The sequence below is a fragment of the Lutra lutra genome, chromosome 6 (genome assembly GCF_902655055.1).
Source record: "Lutra lutra chromosome 6, mLutLut1.2, whole genome shotgun sequence".
NCBI classification, from domain to species: domain Eukaryota; kingdom Metazoa; phylum Chordata; class Mammalia; order Carnivora; family Mustelidae; genus Lutra; species Lutra lutra.
Genome location: NC_062283.1, coordinates 107169211 through 107192265, shown reverse-complemented (window position 1 = coordinate 107192265; position 23055 = coordinate 107169211). Strand labels below are relative to the sequence as shown.

The window sequence follows — 23055 nt, the reverse complement described above, 5'->3', positions numbered from 1 at the left end:
CCAGATTTATGCAAGCATTAGACTGAAATATAAGAGACAAACACACAAAAGGGAAAATAGGTCTAAATTTTAATGTTAAATAGGATGCGGTTTTTAGCTCATAAAAGATTATGAATTTGATCCTTCAAACTTTTAAGGAATATAGCGTGTTCCAGGGCATATGAAAATCCACAGCTGCACGTTTCATTTTATGAAAAGAACATAACCTTGATATTCAAACCTGCTAAAAAAAAAAAAATAGCACATAATAAGAAACTGCTAATTTGTCTCACATTTACCCATGTTCCTACCTTTACCACTTTATAGATGTGTAATCTTGAAAAAGTTACTTAACTCCTCTGTGCTTCAGTTTCCTTATGTAAAACGAGTACCTACCTTACAGAGTTGCCATAAGTTAATGCTCTTAGAGTGTTTGTGATTGTGATTGACATTTTGTAAGCATTCAGTAAATGTTAGCTTTTATGCATATAGATATGGAAGCAAAATCCTTCATAAGATACTGGCAAACTGAATCTTGCAGAATACTTTTTTTTTTTTTTAAGATTTTATTTATTTGTTTGACAGAAATCACAAGTAGGCAGAAAGGCAGGCAGGGAGAGAGAGTGAGAAGCAGGCTTCCCACTGAGGAGAGAGCCCGATGCGGGGCTCGATCCCAGGACCCTGGGATCATGACCTGAGCCGAAGACGGAGGCTTTAACCCACTGAGCCACCCAGGCGCCCCTGCAGAATACTTTTAATGTCAAAAACTATTCAAACCATCAGCAACATCACAATTAATAGTGATTCTTTTTTTTTTTTTTCTTAAAGATTTATGTATTGAGAGAGAAAGAGTGTGCGTTCAGGAGTGGAGGGAGGGGCAGAGTGAGAGGGAGAGAGAATCTCTAAACAGACTCCTTGCTGAGTACAGAGTCTGAAATGGGGCTCAATCCCATGAAACAGACCATGACCTGAGCCAAAACCAAGAGTCTGATGTTTAACAGACTATACCACCCAGGCACCCCTAGAGGCATTGTTTTAAAAAGTTATCAAGATATTTGTTATCACTATTCTCTTTGACTGTTCAGAAAGTGCTAGGCTTTGCAATAAGACAAGAAAAACAAATGGAATACTTGACTGGAAAGATCAGTTATCATTATTTATAGGTAACATGTTTATTGATGAAACTCAAGAAAATCAAGTAAAAATTGTGACCAAATTAGAGCCCTTAGTAAGGTGATTGCTTACAAAATAAATATTAAAAATTGAAGAGTTTTCTTAGGTATTTTTAATAACTAATTAACAAAAATTATTTCATTTGCAATGGCAACAGTAATTCATTCTGCTAATATTATATGGCATCCAAAATTTCTAAGCAAAGAAATAGACATTTGATTTGGTTCATCAGAAGAATGATATATTTTTTTAAGTACACATCTGCCTTTTCCAAAAACTAATAGAGGTATGTTGTATTTATAAAGCAGAATGTATTTTTTTTTAAAAGATTTTATTATTTGTCAGAGAGAGAGAGGAGAGCGAGCGAGCACAGGCAGACAGAATGGCAGGCAGAGGCAGAGGGAGAAGCAGGCTCCCTGCCAAGCAAGGAGCCCGATGTGGGACTCGATCCCAGGACGCTGGGATCATGACCTGAGCTGAAGGCAGCTGCTTAACCAACTGAGCCACCCAGGCGTCCCAAGCAGAATGTATTTTTGTCTTTTCCTTAACTTTCTCATAATTTCGTACACTTTTGGGACACACATATCAACTGTATTCTATTAACAATAAAGCACTCACATATCAGGAAGAATAGAAGCCATTTAGATTATAAATTAACTTTTCTATTGCCTAAAATAGATAGAAATGCTCCAACACATGACTTTCTTTTTCTCTTGTGAGCTATTGGAATTCAAAGTATGTTAGTAACGTGCTAACTTATCAGCAGTCTAACCTAAATTTTTATGTTTATAGTTCTTAGTTAATACATAAGGGAGAATAGAAAAATATTTAGAGATGAGTTGTTAACACTTAATATCCTTCTTCAATTCTTCTGACACTTTATTCTTATTTTGTGCTGCTGCTTTACTAAAAGACAAAGAAAACTTAATTCAATAAAATATGACTAAGTGTAAAATGTAATGGAGTTTTTATTTGGGGCTTTATGTTCCATTTTCACATGTGGAAAACTGCTCTCAGTAAAAACATTCCTGTGGTTAAAAAAATTTTTTTTTCCTCCTGTGGTAAAACCTTTTAATCTCATCTCTTTTGTGAATCTCTCTCCAATTTACCTCATGGTAAAAATATAAAAACAAATTGATAACATTGCTTATTTTCTTATCCAGGATACTCTAGATCTCTTTTTTGTATGTTAGAAACACTTTCCTCTTTTATCATAAATACTTATAGAGGAGAAATTAGGAGCCAATTGATAGGGCATTCTTCACTTGCTATAAGATCACACTTGCCTGACTTCTTTAATCTCTGCAGCTCTCACCTAAAGGAGGTTTAAAGAACAAAGACACTGATTGGGCCCCTGACTGGCTCAGTCAGTAGTACATGTAGCTCTTGATCTTGGGGTTGCAAGTTCAAGTCCCACATTGAGAGTAGAGATTACTTAAAAATAAAATCTTAAAAAAAAAAAAAAAAGCCAAAGACAATGAAACCAAGCCATAAAAGTGGTTGGTTAAAAAATACTCTTATTCTTTAGGTTAACAAAGCAAAGCATTCATTAGGTAGGATATTTGTGTTTCCATCTTATCTTTCATCTGTTATTTCACAGTTCACATTTTCTTTATTACTTGTGAAACTGTAGCTGTATACAATTTACTTCTGTTACCTGAAGTAAATTTTCTTCAGTTATCTTTTAAAAGTATACCACATTCAGTTTCTTTTAAAATCATTGTTGCAAAATCTTTTCATAGTTACTATGTTTATTATTTGTCTGCTTTTCTTTTATAAGTGACAAATATCAAAGTTTGCTATTTGGTTAAAAATGTGAGTAGGTGTTCCTTGTGTTCGCTACATGCTGCTTTAGGTTTTATTAAAACCTAGCAGTCTTAAAGACTGCTTCATGTGCTTCATGTATTACATGGTGTCTTAGTTTCGTAGGGCTGTTGTAACAGTACTACAGACTGGGTGGTTCAAGAGCGTAGATATCCAAGATCAAGGTGTCAAAAGGATTAATTTTTTCAAAGGTCTCTCTCCTTGGCTTTTCTTCCTCTGGTTTTCCTTCAGTGTCTTCATACGGTCTTTCCTCTGTTTGTAGTTTTTTCTTATAAGAACACTAGTTGCGGGGCACCTGGGTGGCTCAGTGGGTTAAGCCTCTGCCTTCGGCTCAGGTCATGATCCCAGGGTCCTGGGATCGAGCCCGGCATCGGGCTCTCTGCTCAGCAGGGAGCCTGCTTCCCTTTCTCTCTCTCTCTGCCTTCCTCTCTCTCTCTGCCTGCCTCTCAGCCTACTTGTGATCTCTTTATAAAAAAAAAAAAAAAAAAAAAAAAAAAAAAAGAACACTAGTTGCATTGGATTAGGACCTGCCCTTATGACCTCATTTAACTTAATTGCCTCTTTAAAGACTGTTTCCAAATAGTCATATTCTGAGGTTTTGGGAGTTAGGACCTCAACATATGACTTTGGTGAGGACACAGTTTGGGCCATAACATTTGGTTAGTCCTCAAGAGGGCATGGACAGTTGTTTTTGCATAGTTATTTTTCATTTATTAAATCAAATGTTCCAGGTCTCAGATATCTGATTCTGGTTTTATGTTTAGTCTGACCTTTAGTTCATGTACACAGTGTTTCTAGATCTAGAATCCTTGCTGGAACTTGAACTCACAAAGTTGAAGCCTCCTACCATTTAGAAAGTTCACTCTTGTGTTCCAGAAAATACCCTTTATATTTGGCATGAACTGGCTATGATGGAGAGAAACTGAAGAAAAGAAAAACCTGATAGACTTTCTGTCACATGTAGCTGCCATATGTCAGAGACTAGTGTTGACACTAAAATGTGGCCCGTGTGAGTTTTCTATTGCTACCATAAAAAGTTATTACAAACTCAGTGGCTTTAAACAACCCAAATATATTACATTATAGTTCTATAGGTCACAAGTCTGACACAAGTCTCAAACGGCTAAAATCATGAAAGGTGTCCATAGGGTTGTGTTTCACAGCCTGTCTTTTCCAGCTTCTAGAGACTGCCTCTTCCCTTCCTTGGTTCATAGTGCTCTTTTTTCCATTTTCAAGCCAGCAGTGTAGTATCTTTCTGGCTCTACTTCTGTCGTCACAGCTCTTTCTTTGAGTACAGCCAGGAAAGACTTTTCCCTCTCAAGGACTCACCCTTAATCACATCTGCAGGCTCTTTTGCCGCATAAGGTAACATATTTACAAGTTAAAAGGATGGGGGAAGTCATTATTCTGCTTACCTTGGAGTCCCAGCTAGAATGTCATCATTTGTCCCTCCACCTCCTTCTTTTCTGTCTTTTTCCTTTCACAGTATGGAATTTCTTGTCATTGCAGACAAGTGATCCTGCACTGGAATGAGCACTAATCATTTCATAAAGCCAGAGGAGAGAAGATTCTTTAGTTTCCAGGCTTTCAGCTTATAGTGTCCTGTGCTTTTTCTTCATTGTCTATTTTTATCTCACCTTCTCTCAATTAGGTGATAATGGATCGTATCAAGAATTTCTTTGTTTTTTGAGATACTACACCAATGCTTTGGGAATGAGATGGGGTCTTTCTTCAGTTTGGCTTTATATGTACTGAAACTATCCAGAAGTCCTTGAAATTTGTGGTATATTTTAGGAATACCCATTATATAAACTAAAATAGACAAGATATTTGCCTGAGACAGGAACCTTTTGGGAAGTAGAATACTTTTATTTTAACTTAATAATATAAATTTGAAATTACTCGTTCTCAATATATGTTCTATGAACCAATCACTTCAGAATCACCAGGGGCATGTGTTAAGAATACCAAATCCTGGGCCCTGCTCCAGACTTACTGAATCACAGTCAAATTTTAATCATTTTTATTTCTACCACTTTTTAACATTCATGCTAGCTCATATGCTTGCTGACATTTAAAGTGTTGATTTTATGCAATATTTAAAATTTTATGCCTCAGACTCTTGGCTAATGTTGGCAGTTAGTTTCCTTTTATTTATTTATTTATTTGAGAGAAAAAGACAGAGGGAGAGAGAGAGAATGGAAGGGAGAGAGAGTCTGAGGCATACTCCACACTGAGCACAGAGCCTGACACTGGACTCAGTCTCATGACTGTAAGATCATGATCTTAGCTGAAACCAAGAGTCAGATGCTTAACCACCACCCAAGCAGTTAGTTTCCTTAATTGTATTGATGATATGAAAATTGTATATTCTTTACAGAACCTGATTTTTTAAAAAAGATTTTATTTATTTATTTGAGCCCGATGCGGGGCTCAATCCCAGGACCCTGGGATCATGACCTGAGCCAAAGGCAGAGGCTTAACCCATTGAGCCACCCAGGCGCCCCTCAGAACATGATATTTTCATTTGAAAATGAGTAAATGGCAACAAAGAAGATGATCATCTGTATATTATAAATAAAATTTTAAAGTAAATGCTGAAGTGGGGAATATTCATAACATATGGCAGATAAACATTAATAATGTTCTTAATATTCAGAGAACACTTTCAAGGCAGTAAGAAAAGTCAAATGTGAAATATAAATTTGCCTAAGGGCGTAAGGGCGCAGATAATTTACAAATGAAGAAATAAAAATGGTCAATAAACATAAAAAGTATCCAAAAGTGTTAAAAGAGAAATACAGGTGAATGCTGCTTGACATTTTGTATATGAAAATATATGTATTTATTTTTATATATCTAACATTTGCATATTATATATTTATGTGTATATTTCATATACATCTACACGTATATATGGAAAAATACTTTTACTTGATGTTGCAACAAAATAGATACACAGATGTTTCCTGACATGACGGTTTGACTTCTGATTTTTGGACTTGACAAAGGCGCCAAAACAATATGCATTCAGTAGAAACCATACTTCAGATTTTGAATTTTGATCTTTTTTCAGGCTGTGGTATGTGGTATGATCTCACTCGTGATGCTGGTCAAAGGCAACAAGTTCCTGGTCAGCCATGTGGTCAGGAGATTAAACAGCCACTACACTTACAACCATTCTGTATCCAGACAACCATCCTGTTTTTCAGTATACTAGTCAAGAAATTACATGAGATACCAGCGTGTTACTATAAAATAGGCTTTTTGTCGATGATTGTGCCCAAGTGTAGCCCAATATAAGTGTTCTGAGCACATTTAAGGGAAGCTAAACTAAGATATGGTGTTCATTAGATGAGGTGTATTAAATGCATTTTTAACCTAAGGTGTTTTCAGTTTATGATGGGCTTATTTGGATGTAATTCTCTTGTAAGTTCAGGAAGATTTATACTTAGATGTCCCTAGGTTGAGAGATTAATTTGTTCATCCTCTCTAGGAGGGCAGAGTTTTAATACAGTTTGCAAGCTTTTAAAATGTTCTTCTAGTGACATGAAAACTTTCTAAATATATTCCTCTGTGAAAAGGGTTATAAAACAGTCTATGATATTGTCGCACATTTAGAGAGATAGTATTCTGCATGCATAAACATAGGGAAAAGGACCTACAAGAATATGTATCAAGATGCTAATAGTGGGTAGAGATTATTGGTATTCTTTGTTTTTAATTTTACTTTTCAGTCCTCTCAAATTCTGATAGATAATATTGCTTTTTTGATGATAAAGAAGACCTTAAAATATTAAAAAAATATTTTTCCCGACTACCAAAATTTTGTTATTTATTTTATTTTATTTTTTTAATTTTATTTTTCATTTGAGAGAGAGAATGAGAGACACAGCGACAGCATGAGATGGGGGAGGGTCAGAGGGAAAAGCAGATACCCTTCTGAGCAGCGAGACTGTTGTAGGACTCAATCCTGGGACTCCAGGATCATGAGCTGAGCAGAGGGCAGTTGGTTGAGCAACTAGGAGCCACCCAGGCACCCAAATTTTTGTTAATTTATTGAAAAAAGCTGAATACAGAATATTTAGGGTGTTCTGACAAAGTCAATACAGGACACAGTATAAAAATCATTAAATTCGGGGCGCCTGGGTGGCTCAGTGGGTTAAAGCCTCTGCCTTCGGCTCAGGTCACGATCCCAGGACCCTGGGATCGAGCCCCGCATCGGGCTCTCTGCTCCGCGGAGAGCCTGCTTCCTCCTCTCTCTTCCGCCTGCCTCTTGCCTACTTGTGATCTGTCTGTCAAATAAATAAATAAAATCTTTAAAAAAAAATCATTAAATTCAGGCCATGTCCTTATATATAGAATGCCTGGCAACCCTAAACACACACCAAGGTGTATTTAGGAATGAAAAATACTTTTTTTTTTTTTACTTTTTTTCATTCTTAAGAAAATATTTTTTAATTCTCAAACTCTGGATTAGAAAGGTAGGAATGTGAGAAAGGAGCAAGGTGAGAGTTGATAATGATTTCTATTAGCATTAAATAAATGAGTACTTCAAATAAAAGTTTCCAAGATTCCAAAATTGAGCTATTGCTAATGTATTCCCTCCTTATCTCCTTTTTGGAACTCTTCTATTGCTATATATTTTTGTCTTTTACTATTTTTTCCCTACTCTTTTTCCTTCTTTCATGCTTGTAAGTCTTTGGTGACACCACGTATATTGTATGTGACAATTGTTGCTAAAGGAAGTCTAACTTTTTTAAAGTCTTTGCTTAATTTCAAGTCTTTCATTTATTTTCCAACAAAGATCCCTTAAATGTGTACTCCAACAAAGATCTCTTAAATGTGTACTCTACTCCGTTTTCCAACAAAGATCTCTTAAATGTGTACTCGAGAAGTTTTTAATCCGATGAATTAGTATCACTTCTGTGCCAGGCTATTTTTGGTGGATGGAGCCATTATCAAAACTGGGTAATCTTGTTAAATTGCTTTTTGTAGATACTAACTTTTTTGGTCAGTAAGATTTCCAAGAATGCCCTCATTATTCAAGGCTTAATTATCGTGAAATTTTTAAAAGACAGCAAGTTTGGCAGGGACATTGTGACTGAAAGAATTTTATAACTTCCTGGTTTAATTCAAAGATAACAAGATAAAGTGTTCATAAATCTTCATAATTGACTCTTCATTGTCGTCAGATTTGTTAATGATACACACTTTAATTATTAGCATGGGAAAGAATGAGAGAAAAGGCAAAACACATAACATCTTTTCTCAGTTATGTCCTTTGTCTAATTCTTACTGTAGAAATCCAAATACATTGCAGACATGGAGAAAGTGTTCTTGTTCTGGCAGCCATTGGTAGCTCATTGGTGCTTCAACCTCAGCTGTTCAGCAGTCTGCCAGAGGACTGTTTTCAGGCCTCACAAAACAGCTGGGCTTTACAACAGCACTGTTTTGGATTTTACATTTCATCTGAAATACATTTATATGATTAAATATGTTAACTTACAGCTAGCTGGAAAGCCTTAACTCATTGCTGTGCAGTATATTGTAAGTGGGATGACCACTGAGTTTATTGGCCAAACCACTGACAGAGGATGCTATGAATAATTATACCAGGACAATAGGTATGAACTGGACTGTAATTTCTGTTGGCTTTAGGCAAATCCTAACTCAGATCATTTAAATGGTTTAACCTTTTAACATCACAAGACCTGCAAAAACATATCAGTTATCCATAGCAAACCACCTCCAAATTTAGTGACTTAAAACAGTTATTGTTTTATTAATGTTTATGATTCACTGGGATGGCTAGGAAGGCCAGGATGCTTGGCACAGCCTTTCTCCATCTAGATTCTCATCCTTCACAAATTTTTCACATTCCACATGTAAAATATGCACATCTCCATCCTAGGTTCCCAGAAGTTTCATCACACTAACAACAGCAGGCCCAGAGTTCAGGGTCCTGTCATCTAAATAAGTTCTAGATGCAAATGAAGCTTCTTGTGATCTGCCCGTTGGTGTGGCTCCTCATAGCAGTTCGATGGAGAGACAGGGACGGAATAACCATAATCCACACTTCGATTTGAAATGGGAGGATTGGAAATCATATTGCCCTCAGTGGTTCATGGCAATTCTGAATTGCCCCTGAACTCAAGTTGCCAGGCCACCTACCCTGAAGGCACAGGATATTTTTTAAATGGGGCCTAGTTCTGTTTCCTTAGAATGGTTCTGTAGTTCGTTGTTCTTTTAGGCCTTTGGGTCTACTCTCTGAGCTCTTGGGTCTATCCTTTGAGATATCTTTCCTTTTCCGTAAGAAATGGTGGTGTTGCCGCTCAACAGCTTTCTCTGTCTGCTTTCCACCTGTAGAAAGTCGGGGGCCCAGAGAAGAATGTTCATTTTGAAGTGTCTGTCCCAAATCATCCAAATAGTACAGCACTCTTAATTTTTTCTTAAGGTTTCTATGTATCAGACTAATGTTTACCCTGTTAGAGAAAGGACTTACTCATCATTCTTTTCAGAACAGACCTTCCTATATTGACTAGCATGTCCGTGTGTGCAGAACCAGCTCTTTTTAGCTAGCCATGATGGTTTTTTGGGCTCCACTTTAAATCATTCAGAGCTTTTCATAAAACTTGTTAAAACCACACACTTGATCTTTGACGGCAGACCTTATTTTACTTTGGAAATTCTTTACAAGCAAGTCCTGTGCCTTCCATGTTCTCTTTAAATTTTGCTCACAAGCTGAACATTTTCTTCTTCATCTCATCCACTGCTTTAACTTTATTATACTATGGCAAGTCAGTTTACATATTTGGTATATCTCTTTCACCAGATTCACAGTTCCTTAGATACATTGTTTTTTCAGGTCACTGGAGATGACAGTGTGTCTATTACATGACATAGATTGTATTTTTTTTTCCAGCCCATAAAAACAGTTTGTCTTTTAAAATTTCATTCAGCAAAATTTTGTAGTTTCCACTGTATAAGGCTTACACATATTTTCTGAAATATGTCCCTGTGAATTTTATGTTTTGGAATGATATTGTAAATGGAGTTGTATATTTTATTTCATTTTCAACTGTTCATTGCTAGTATATAGAGATATAGTTGATTTGTATATATTGGTCTTAGAGCCTACTATTGTGTTAAATTCACATATTTTTTCTAGTGGATTATTTTGTATGTATATTTCTAAATATTTTTCATGTTCATGGTCATGCATATATAAATAAAGTTTACTTTCTTCCTTCTAATACATATTCCTGTATTTTCTTTTTCTTGCCTTATTGTAATGGCTAGGGTTTCCAATGTCATGTTGAATAGAAGTGACAAGAATAGGTATCCTTGGGATGCCTGGGTGGCTCAGTCGTTAAGCATCTGCCTTTGCTCAGGTCATGATCCCAGGGTCCTGGGACCAAGTCCGGCATTGGGCTTCTTGCTCAGTGGGGATCCTGCTTCTCCCTCTGCCTGTCATTCCTCCAACTTGTGCACTCTCTCCCTCTGACAAATAAATAAAATCTTTTTTTTTAAAAAGAGTAGATATTCTTGTCTTGTTTCCAGTTTAGGGAATTAGCATTCAATCTTTCACTGTGAAATATGTTGTTAGCTGTGGGTTTTTCACAGATGCCTGCTATTAGGTTGAGGAAGTTCATTTCTATTCCTAGTTTACTGGGAGCTTTTGTTATGTATTTTATAGTATATAAATTATACCATATACTAAAACTTGTAAGAGTAATGTCTTATATCTATCAGTTTTAGAAAAAACTTGAACTTTGTAAAGTTTAAAAAGTTTAAGAAAACTTTAGTTAAGGCTAAAAATTTATTTTTAACATCAGCCAGCTAATATACTAAAGGTATAATCAAAATGTTTGTTGAAGATTTTTGCTTTCAGAAACAAAACAAATCTAAGAAAAGAATTGGTATCTTTCCATTTCCTAAACTAATATAATATTTCAAAACTCAGTATTTTCTATGTGAAAAACTTTGCTTATAAAATGAGAATTGAACTTTTCTAATTAGCACCACTAAAAGATTTTAATTCCTTTTATTTCTGCCAGATAAAACAGAATGTTTTAGTGTTTAAAAATTCTTTTTCCTATTTGACATATACTCTGGACATATTCTGTGTAATACAAAATAATACTGTAGTAGTAATTCTCACTTAGTATGGAAAGATTTTTTTTCCATTTCTGTACATCTGTAGATGAGGAAACTGAGCTTAGAAAGTGTGAATGACGTCCCTATCATTTCTATATCTGTGGTAACTTTTTTTAATAGGATTTACTCAAAGATCCGTTGTACATTGGGCTACGGCAGAGAAGAGTGAGAGGTCCTGAATATGATGATTTTTTGGATGAATTCATGGAGGCAGTTTCTTCCAAGTATGTATAATCTTTATTTTATCTATATTTGAATTGAAATTTCAAAAATTTCAAGATAACCTAACATAATGAACTATAAAATGTGTCCAAGTTTGGTGTAGTATATTTAGTAATAGAAGTGATTTATATGAAATGCATACACACACAGTCTTAATTATTAGTGACCTAAAGATAAAGTCATGCATCTATTTCAAAAAATGTTGTCTTTGTTGCTGTTCCTGAAGATACTTTTATGAAAATGTTTAGATTGTGTGGTTATTGAAATGCATGATTATGGTGAATGAGACACTGGTCACTGACCAAATTACCTGAGCAAGCTATTTTATGATTGGCAGTCTGTACTTTGTTTCTGGCTGCTAATAAAATGTGGTTTCCAGTCGTCTTTGTGGGTACATCTGACCCTTTTGTGGTAGGAAGTGGGGATTGAGTGTGAGTTAGTATAATCCACAAGTCCAGAATGATGTTTAAGAACCAGGACATCCAATCACAATTCATGAGTCTCTGATTAAATCTATACTATTTGATTAAAATGCATTACTCTATTACACCTATTTTAAGTAACATTTAATTGTGGGCCAAGTGCTACTATGAAGTTTTCCAATTTTTTTTTCTTTCAGCAAAGAGACTTCCACCATAATTTAGTAAAGTATTCTGAGAGAATTTTGTCACACTAATGGGACAGACATCCCATTTGTTATTGTGCAGCCACAGAAACCATGGGCTATTTTAAAACCTATATGTTGCCTTGGTTTTTCATAGAAATAAACTCATCAGTAGAATCAGCTGTAACTAGAGACATAGTTTGGGGTTTTTTTTATTATAAGGTTTAATTTTAAGAAGTTGTATGCAACAGCAGAAAGTGCTTTCGTCAGCTTGCACAATATTTAGAATGTGTTGACTCTCTCATTGCCTAAGGTTTCAAGGCAGAGTATATTTGCCAGTTAGTATGGGCTACTTTTTAAAAACATAGGCCTGATTTATTTATTGTTGTTATTAGCTTATTTGGTTAAGCTGTACTTATTCATAGAAATAGTTGAGGAACTGTACAGTTTAAGCTCAAGATTGCATGGTACAGTTAATTGCTAGTAGTTTCTTATATAAAATGTAATGTTTTGAAATTACCCATAACTCTTTAGATAGCAGAGAACATTGCAGTGTTATGTAAAATAAAAGGGAAATGCAGGTCTTATCATGTTTATTTTTATTGTCTATTTGTGTAAGTAGAGTCTATATATACAACTTCAGTATACTTACAAAGAAGCTGTTAAACAAGTTTATGAACATAGTTCGTATGGCTTATATACTTAAATGCTGATGAAATGAAAAGAAAGTAATTCCATTTGGAATCAATGAGAAGCTTTCCTCAGAAAATGAGATTTGAGCTAATTTTGAATGCTCTGTGTCAATATAGATTCAGTAAAGCCTTTTTTTTTTTCAAATAGTGAATTGAAGGATTACCTAAGATCCTTGATAAAGAAATGATGATTGACAAAATCAGTAATTTTAAATGCAGAGTATACCTATAGATCAGGAGTTATACCATAGATTCTTCCCAGAGAAGATTCACAAAGACTTTTCAAAAGTAGTTTCTAGCATGCTGCTGCTTTGGGAAAAGTTTTGTAGAAGCAACACCTGACATTACCCAATTAAATTGGGAAGTGGTCCTGAAGATAAGCCCAACACTATTTAAAAAGAAAATGTAACCTAAATTCAAGGTGAAAAATGACTGTTGCAAGTTGAGTTACTCAGAAATCACATTCTAAGATGGAGTTAAGGCGTGCCCTTGGAATGAACCCCTTTGGAGGGTGGGGGGACAGAAGGAGTGGGAAAAGGGAGAAGGATAAGGTAGATAATGGTAGTGGATAAAGCGAGAAGTTGGGCTTCAGCATGGAATCACCAACAGCCTTGGACAATTTCATTAGAATCATTCCTGTGTGCCAGTTAGATACTTAAGGGGACACTACTCTCTCCCTCTCTCTACCGCCCCATACTTTGCTGCTGTTTTTACTTACTGCATTCACAGGGTTGGGTGGGGCAGTTTCAGATTCTTTCTCTTAACTTTCTTCATAATTATACTCTTTACCTCATAGGCCACGGACTTGGTATGGGTGTTGTGGCAGTTACTAATAGTGTTAGTCTATTCCGACTCATACATTTGGGGACTGAGAGTATCACTAGGTCAGTCTGTGGTGCTAATGAATGGGACCCATTATAAGCTAGACCTTGGCCAAGGCTCTGTTTATTACTGACTTCCAAATGCCTTTACTCTAATGAGGAGGGTGATGGCATATAGAGGCTTTTGGTCTTCTGGTATCACTGTCAACTCTGTGCCCTTGAAATGTTTGGGTATTTCCTGCCCCCAGTGCACAGTCACCTGAATAAAGAGCTATAGGTCCCACTGGAGAAGGTTTTAGGGAATTATTACCCCGTATTCTTACCATGGTGTTGCAAGTTCTTTCCTTCTGGATTCTTGGCCTCTTACATTAGAGGGTTCTGAGTCCAAAAATTCGCTGAGGCATGGAAGTTGAAAAAGATATGGTGACTTTGTTGGGACAACTTCCCTCAGATTTGTTCATTCATTCTTGATTTATTTTGATTGTACACATTCACTAGTAGACTTGTCAGCTGTCTGTTTTACACCTGGGGATGCTGTATTCTTTAAACTACCTCAATAATTCTCTGTGTGTCAGCCCCCCACTAACCCCAGCCTTGCCACTCTTATGATAATTAGGTCCTCCTGGCTTCTCATGGCTTCTGATCCTCATCTAGACCTATTATCCCCATTGCTATCAATGATCCCAGTTCTAGAACAGCATTTCCTTCTGTCAGTTCTGGCTTTCAGAAGAGAATCGCCACAACTTGTTAATATCGATATCTTCTCACTGGTATCTTCCTTATGACTTTGGTAAATGGTGTGGTAAATGGTGTGTTTTCTGGGCCCTCTGGGAGAACATAATATCTGATGGGTTTTCTGGCCTTACATAGTACTTGTATTCTAGAATGTACTCTCAGAGCTTTGTGATCCCCTCTTCTGCCATCTGCCATAGTATTTCTGGCATTTCAACAACATTTAATATGAGCCATTACTTTCTCCGTGTTTCCAAGAACCACTCTAACAAGTCAGTTTATGCCATCTGAGATTCTTACCGGTTGTAAATTCTATAGTTCAGGAGAGCACCTCAAATCAATAAACTTTTTCTTATCTAATAGTTAAATTCTAACCTCTGAGCAAACACCCTCAGAAATTAATCTCATATATACTCTTCTGATTAATATAAACCAGCTAGATCTCGCAGTTCCTTTGTAGAATATCCTTTTTCTTTCTTTGTTAAGCCTAGTATGTCCTAGGTGGGTTCTATTGTGACATAACCCTTGTTATGGGCCTGTGGGTCTGGAGAGGAGGTGAAGGTAGATGAAAGTTAGGGTGGTACATGTTGTCTGAGGAGGGAGAAGCTTCTGGTGTATGTGATTCCCAAGGAGGAAAGGGCAGAACATTTTTGTGGCTTCAGAAAGTTTTAGGGAATCTGGGAATTCAAGATTTTGGGAGGCATCAAACCAAATATCTCCTGTGTCAGGATCCAACCAGGATCCTGACTTAGCAGGTCTGCCTTGCAGAAGTTTGCGAGTATTTGAATACTGTGATGATTAATCCTTATTCCTGGTGATTAGCTCTCTTTGCCCAGGAGCTGTAGAATCTGAGAGCATTTTTGTATCTACTTGGGAGGTTCTCTGGTTTTTACATTGATGATTGCTTATCCTCAACTTTTTGTGATCTTTTCCTGTTGTCCATATAGTTAGTATTTCTGCTGTATTTCTCAAACACCTCACACATCATTCTAGCTAACGAGTTCCCTTCTGCAGATATACTGTCTGACCCTACTATGGTGAGAGTTTGAACAGTTGGACTGCCCCCTATGTCGGGCATTCTCTCTGCTCCACCTCCCACGAGGAACAGGGTCAACGTCACCAGCCAGGCAGTGAGTGATCCAGCTGCAGAGCCCCATCCTATCACCAGCTTTCTCAGACCACTCCCAGTGCCGTCACAGATGATATTATTTGAGAAGCAGATTCTGAATGAATTTTAGTGTTCAAGAGGTTTATAAGACATGCCCTAGAGATCAACCCCTAATGAAGGGGTACAAGGAGGCAGGAATGAGCAGAGGGGTGAAGGCCCAATGACACTTACCACATACCCCATGGGGAACTTTGGAGCTACAGTGGCTTTTCAGATGTGTCCCCAGTTGGGCTGGGGTGGCCAAGCCTTTATAATCCTGAATTGTTTGGTCCTTGGATGTGGGTCAGGCTGAGAAAAGAGTATGACCTGTGATATAGTACTCTCTGCAGTGGACACAGTCCCTGGGACAGCAGTGGAAGATCTCAGTGCCATGTCACCGTGGTCAGTACAAGGACATTTAGATAAAGATAAAAATTAAGAAAAAAAGTTTCAAGGTTGTGATTATGGCGTGTCTTAAAAAATGTTAACTACACCATTTCTGATATTCCTTTTTTTTAAAAAAAGATTTATTTATTAATTTGTCAGAGAGAGAGAGAGTGAGGGAGCATGAATGGGGGAGTGGCAGGCAGAGGGAGAAGCAAGTTCCCTGCTGAGCAAGGAACCCTGATTCGGGACTCGATCCCAGGACCCTGGGATCATGACCTGAGCCAAAGGCAGATGCTTAACCAACTGAGCCACCCACACGTCCCTCTGATATTCTGTTATCAAGCCATATGACAGACAAATGCTAGATTCTGCAAAATATTTTTGGTTTAGAAAAATTGGCCAGTGGAGCAAACCACCGAGTTGCCTTAGCTACCTGTGCCCTAACAGGATCTAGATTTCTCTAGTACAAATGTCTTGTCAAATGACTTAGTCTTTCTTTCTTATTGTTTTGATTCATTTTTATTTGTTAAAAGTCAAGCACTGTGTTTGGTACTGGGGATACAGGGATGAATAAGACAAAAATAATCCTTTTCATATAGATTGTTCTTTGCTAGAATAGACAGATAACAAGTGAACAAGTGAATAATAAAATGAAACAATGAAATTGTAATAAATATAACAGAGACAAATTGCTGTCTAAGAATAATATGTGACTTATTTTATGTAAATCAGGTGAATATTATTGTTATCTCTTTTTTTGAGCACAGACTTTACTTTTCTTCTGTTTACTTTATTAATAGATATGGTTATCTCTTTTATGAAGTTTATTGCCAAAATCCTTACACTTTTTCGGTAATGATGCTTTTGTTGAAAATTAACATGAACTCTTTGATTATAGGTAGGTAAATTAATAAACAGTGGGAAAACTGAATTCAGAAAGCACTGATTAATTAGACTGGATATTATTTAGCATCTCCAGTGGAATACTACAGATCTGTTTTCCTGGAACTTGCCTTTTCATCAGTTTTATCAATTGGGCTTAGTATTTCTACATCTGAGAATATAGGTTAAGAAAATAATCCTAAGAAAAGAAAAAGAAAATAATCCTAAATAAGGAATGAATTTTATGCCCAAATAGGTTCACTGAACATTTTTATTACATGATTTTCCAGAATAGGCCCCTCTCTTCGGTTTCCTTCTACCTCAGTGATTGCTCTAACATACTTTCCTCACCTTATTTATTCTCATCCCCCTAACCTCTCTACTTCAGAGTGCTTCAGGTCTGGAGCTTGAAACTCTTTTCTTTACTATCTATCCTCACTTCCTCGGGGACATCATCTAGTCATTCATCTTTTTTTTTTTTTTTAATTTTCAATTTTTTTAAATTATTGAAGTATAGTTGACATACAATGTTATGTTAGTTTCATTTTTTTTAGTTTTTATTTTAATTCCCGTATAGTTAACATACAGTGTTATATTAGTTTCAGGTGTACAAGCTAGTGGGTCAACAATTCTCTACATTACTCAGTGCTAACCATGGTAAGTATACTCTGAGTCCTCACCACCCATTCAGCCACCTCCCCTCTGGTAACCATCAGTTTGTTCTCTATAGTTCAGAGTCTGTTTCTTGATTTGTCTCTTTCTGTCTTTTTTATTCCTTTGCTCATTTTTTTGTTTCTTAAATTCCACACATTTGTCTTTCTCTGACTGACTTATTTCACTTAGCATTAAACTCTCTAGCTCCATCCATGTAGTTGCAAATGGCAAGATTTCATTGTTTTTCGTGGCTGAAAAATATTCTTCTGTGTATACAGATACGACATCTTTATTCATTTATCAATCGATGGACACTTGGGCTGCCCAATACACTTTGGGTATTTTTTTTTTTTTTAAGATTTATTTACTTACTTGAGAGAGAGAGAGAAAACACACAAGTGGAAGGGGCAGAGGGAGAGAGAGATAATCTCAGGCAGACTCTGCGCCAAGTGCAGAGCCCAACCACTATGAGATCTTGACCTGAGATGAAACCAAGAGTCAGATACTTAACCCAGTGTGCTACCCAGGTGTCCCATAGTTTGGCCGTTATAAATAATGCGGCAATAAATATGGGAGTACATGTATCCCTTTGAATTAATGTTTTTGTATTTTTGGATAAATACACGATAGTATAATTACTGGATCATGGGGTAGTTTTATTTTTAACATTTTTGAGTTTCAGGTGGACAACACAATGATTCAACAATTCTGTACATTACACAGTTCTCACCATGGTGAGCGTCATCACCATCTGTCACCAAACAACGTTATTATAATTTTATTGACTATTTTCTCAATGCTGTACTTTTCATCCTGGTGACTTATTTATCTTATAACTGGAAGTTCCTACCTCTTAATCCCCTTTACCTATTTCCCCCATCCCCATATCCCTCTCTTGCCTGGCAACCACCAGTTTGTTTTCCATATTTATGAGCTATTTCTGTTTTTGTTGTTGCTATTGTTCTGGTTGTATATTCAGTTTTTTTAAAAAACTGAAGCATGGGGGCGCCTGGGTGGCTCAGTGGGTGAAGCCACTGCCTTCGGCTCCGGTCATGGTCTCAGGGTCCTGGGATCGAGCCCCGCATCAGGCTCTCTGATCAGCAGGGAGCCTGCTTCCTCCTCTCTCTCTGCCTGCCTCTCTGTCTGCTTGTGATCTCTCTCTGTCAAATAAATAAATAAAATCTTTTAAAAAAACAAAAAACTGAAGCATGGTTGACTCACAATGTTACATTAGTTTCAGATGTACCATATAGTGTTTCAACAACTCTGTACATTATGCTATGCTCATCACAGTCACCATCTGTCACCATCCACTATTACACTACCATCAACTGTATTGCTTATATTGTACCTTTTGTCCCTGTGACTTACACATTCCGTAGCTGGAAGCCTGTATCTCTCATTCTCCTTCCCCCATTTTGCCCCTCCCTCCACCCCATTCTCTTCTTGGCAACTACCGGTTTGTTCTCTGTACGTATGGGACTGTTCCTGCTTTTTTTGTTTTTTGTTTGTTTTGCTTTTTAGGTTTCCCATATAAGTGAAATCATATAGTATTTGTCTTTCTCTGTCTGTCTTACTTCATTTAGCCTAATACTCTCTAGGTCCATCCATATTCTCACAGTTGGCAAGATCTCATTCTTTTTATGGCTGAGTAATATTCCATTGTGTACATACACCACATCTTCTTTACCCATTCATCTATCAGTGGGCACTTGGGATGCTTCCATATCTTGGCTATTGTAAATAATGCACAGTGATCACAGGAGTAAATATATCTTCTCAAATTAGTGTTTTCATATTCTTTAAATAAATATCCATAGGTGGAATAGCTGGATTATATTCTAGATGTATTCCTAAATTTTTGAGGAATCTATACTGTTTTCCAGTGTGGCTACAGCAATTTACATTCCCTGTTTTCCACATCTTCTCTAAGACTTGTCTTTTTTTTTTTTGGGTGATTGTCATTCTAACGTGTGTGAGGTGGTAGCTCATTTCCTAGATGATCAGTGATTTTTGAACATCTTTTCATGTATCTGTTTGCCATCTGTATGTCTTCTTTGGAACAAGGTCAATTCAAACCTTCTGCCCATTTCTAATCAGGTTGTTTGATTTTTTTATTGTTGACTGTATGAATTCTTTGTTTATTTTGGATATTAATCTCATCAGATTTATGATTTGCAATTTTTTTTCTCATTCAGTAGGTTGACTTTTTGTTTTTATGGTGGGTTCTTTAACTGTGCAGAAGCTTTTTAGTTTGATATAGTCCCAATTATTTATTTTGACTTTTGTTTCCCTTGCCTTTGGAGTCAGATCCAGAAACAGATTGCTAAGACCATTGTCAAGGGGTTTACTGCATATGTCTTCTAGGAATTTTATAGTTTCAGGTCTTACATTCAAGTCTTTAATCCATTTTAAGTTAATTTTTATGGATTTTATGTAATAGTGTTCTAGTTTCATTTCTTTTCTTTTTTTCTTTCTTTGTTTTTTGGGCACATGACTGTCTATCTTCCCAGCACCCCTTATTGAAGAGACTGTGCTTTATTTTATGTTCTTGGTTCCTTTGCCATAAGTTGTCTGTATAAGTGTGCATTTATTTCTGGGCTCTTGATTCTGTTCTATTGACCTGTATGTCAGTTTTTATGCCAGTACCACCTTGTAGTATAGTTTAAATCAGGGAGCATGATACCTCCAGCATTGTTTTTATTTCTCAGGATTGCATTGCTTATTTGGGATTTCTTGTGGTTCCACATATGAGTGAAATCATATGCTATTTGTCTTTCTCTGACTTATTTCACTTAGCATAATACACCCTAGTTCTATCCACGTTGTTCAAATGGCAACAGTTCATTTTTTTAAATTTCCATTGTGTATATATACTACATCTTCTTTATCCATTCATCTGTCAATGGACATCTGGGCTCTTTCCATATTTTGGCAGTTATGGACATTGCAGTTATAAACATTGGGGTGCACGTGTCCCTTTGAATAACTATTTTGTATCCTCTGGATAAATACCTAGGAGTGTAATTGCTGGTTCAGGGGTTAGTTCTACTTTTAACTTTTTGAGGAACCTCCATACTATTTTCCAGAGTAGCTGCGCCAGCTTGCATTCCCACCAACAGTGTAAGAGGGTTCCCCTTTCTCTGTATCCTTGCCAACATCTTTTGTTTCCTGAATTGTTAATTTTAGCCATTTTGACTGGTGTGTGCTGGTATCTTGTTTGTGATTTTGATTAGTATTTCCCTGATGCCAAGTAATGTTGAGGTATTTTTTTTCTTTTTTTCTTTCTTTTTTTAATGTCTGTTAGCCATTTGGATGTCTCTTTAGAGAAATGTGTGTTCATGTCTTTTGTTCATTTCTTGACTGGTTTTTTTGTTCTTTGGGTGTTGAGTTTGATGGGTTCTTTATAGATCTTGGATACTAGCCCTTTATTTGATAGTTATTTGCAACTATCTTCTCCCATTCCTTTTAGTTTTGTTGATTGTTTCCTCTGCTGTGCAAAAGTTTTTTATCCTGATGAAGTCCCAATAGTTCATTTTTGCTTTTGTTTCCTTTGCTTCTGAAGACACATCTAGCAAGAAGCTGCTGTGGCCAAGATCACAGAAGTTGCTGCCTGTGTTTTCCTTTAGGATTTTCATGGATTCCTTTCTCACATATAGGTCCTTCATCCTTTTTGAATTTATTTTTGTGTATGATGTAAGAAAGTGGTCCAGTTTCCTTCTTTTGCATATAGCTGTCCAATTTTCCCAGCACCATTTGTTGAAGAGATAATTTTTTTCATTAGATATTCTTTCTTGTGTTCTTAAAGATTAGTTGACCATAGAGTTGAGGGTCCACTTCTGGGTTCTCTGTTCTGTTCCACTGATCTCTGTGTCTGTTTTTGTGCCAGTACCATACTGTTTTGATTTTTACAGCTTGAAGTAATACAGCTTGAAGTCTGGAATTGTGATACCTCCAGCTTTAATTTTCTTTTTCAGCAGTACTTTTGCTATTCATGGTCTTTTCTGGTTTCATACAAATTTTAGAATTGTTTGCTCCAGCTCTGTACAAAATGCTGATATCGTTTTGATAGGGATTACATTATATGTGCCGACTGCTTTGGGTAGTATAGACATTTTAACAATATTTGTTCTTGTACAATCAATGAGCATAGAATGTTCTTCCATTTGTGTACTTACTCAATTTCTTTCATAAGTGTTCTATAGTTTTCAGAGTACAAAATTATTTCCTCCCATTCATGAGCATGGAATATCTTTCCATTTATTTTGGTCGTCTTCAGTTTTCTTTTTTCCTTCTTCTTCTTCAGTTTCTCTCATCAGTGTCATGGTCTTCAAGGTACAAGTCTTTCATTTCTTTGGTTAAATTTATTACTAGATTTTTTTTTAAGATGCAATTTTAAATGAGATTGTTTTCTTAATATCTCCTCTGGTAGTTTGTTATTATTGTATATAAACACCACAGATTTCTGTATATGAGTTTTATATCTTCTAACAGTTTTGTATCCTACAACAATTTTTTGGTCAAGAATTTATGGTTTCTGCATATTGTATTACAGCATGTACAAATAGAGATGGTTTTATTTCATTCCTTTTCAATTTGGCTGCCTTTTATTTTTTTTCAAGCCTGTTGTGACTAGAACTTTCCAATACTATGTTGAATGTAAGTGGTAAGAGTGGCGATCCTTATCTCATTCCTGATTTTAGAGGAAAAGCTTTCAGCTTTTTGCCATTAAGTATGTTATTCATTGTAGATTTGTCATATATAGCCTTTATTATGTTGAACTGTATTCTTTCTATATCCATTTTGTTGAGAATTTTTATCATAATTAGATGTTGAATTTTGTCAAATGCTTTTTCTGCATCTGTTGAGGTGATCATATGATTTTTATTCTTCATTTTGTTAATGTGCTATGTCACATTGATTTGCAGATGTTGAACCCTTTTTGCATCCCTGGAGGAAATCTCATTTGATCATGCTGTATAATCCTTTTAATGTTTTGTTGAATTTGGTTTGCTAATATTTGTTGACAGTTTTTGCCTCTATGCTCATCAAGAATATTGCCTGAAATTTCCCTTTTTCTGTGGTGTCATGTGGTTTGGGTTTTAAGGTAGTGATGGTCTTGTAAAATGAGTTTTGAAGTGTTTACTTCTCTTCAATTTGTTTTGGAAGAGCTTGAGAAGGATAGATATTAACTCTTTTTTGAATATTTGGTAGAATTAACCAGTGAAACTGTCTGATCCTGAGCTTTTCTTTCTTGGGAGGTTTCTGATTACTGATTCAGTCTTCTTACTAGAAATTAGTCTATTCAGATTTTATATTTCTTCATGATTCTGTCTTGGAAAATTGTGCATTTCTAGAAATTTAGCTGTTTCTTCTAGTTTGTCCAATTTGTTGTGTAATTATTTATTGTTGTCTCTTATAGTACTTTGTATTTCTATAATAGCTTTTTCATTTCTAATTTTATGTGAGCCCCCTTTTTTTTTCTTGGATTGTCTAGCTAAAAGTTTGTCAGTATTGTTTATCCTTTCAAAGAATCAGCTCTTAGTTTCATTGACCATTTTTATTGAATTTTTACTCTCTGTTTCATTTATTTCTGTTCTGATCTTTAGTGTTTTGTTCCCTCTCCTAACTTTAGGCTTCATTTGTTCTTTTGCTAATTCCTTTAAGTGTGAGGTTAATTATTTATTTGAGAGTTTTCTTGTTTCTTTAGGTAAACCTGTATCACTATGAACTTCCTTCTTAGAACTACTTTTGCTGCATCCCATAGATTTTGGTATG

General features: G+C 36.1%; 1 protein-coding gene across 1 annotated transcript in view; it reads left to right on the top strand.

Annotated features, from left to right (window-relative positions):
- Window positions 1–23055, top strand: part of ME1 (malic enzyme 1) — a 184841-nt gene that overhangs the window by 77470 nt on the left and 84316 nt on the right. The window contains exon 6 of the mRNA XM_047733415.1: window positions 11257–11360. Within this exon, the coding sequence (XP_047589371.1) occupies window positions 11257–11360 (104 nt within the window). The remainder of the gene's footprint in view (window positions 1–11256; window positions 11361–23055) is intronic.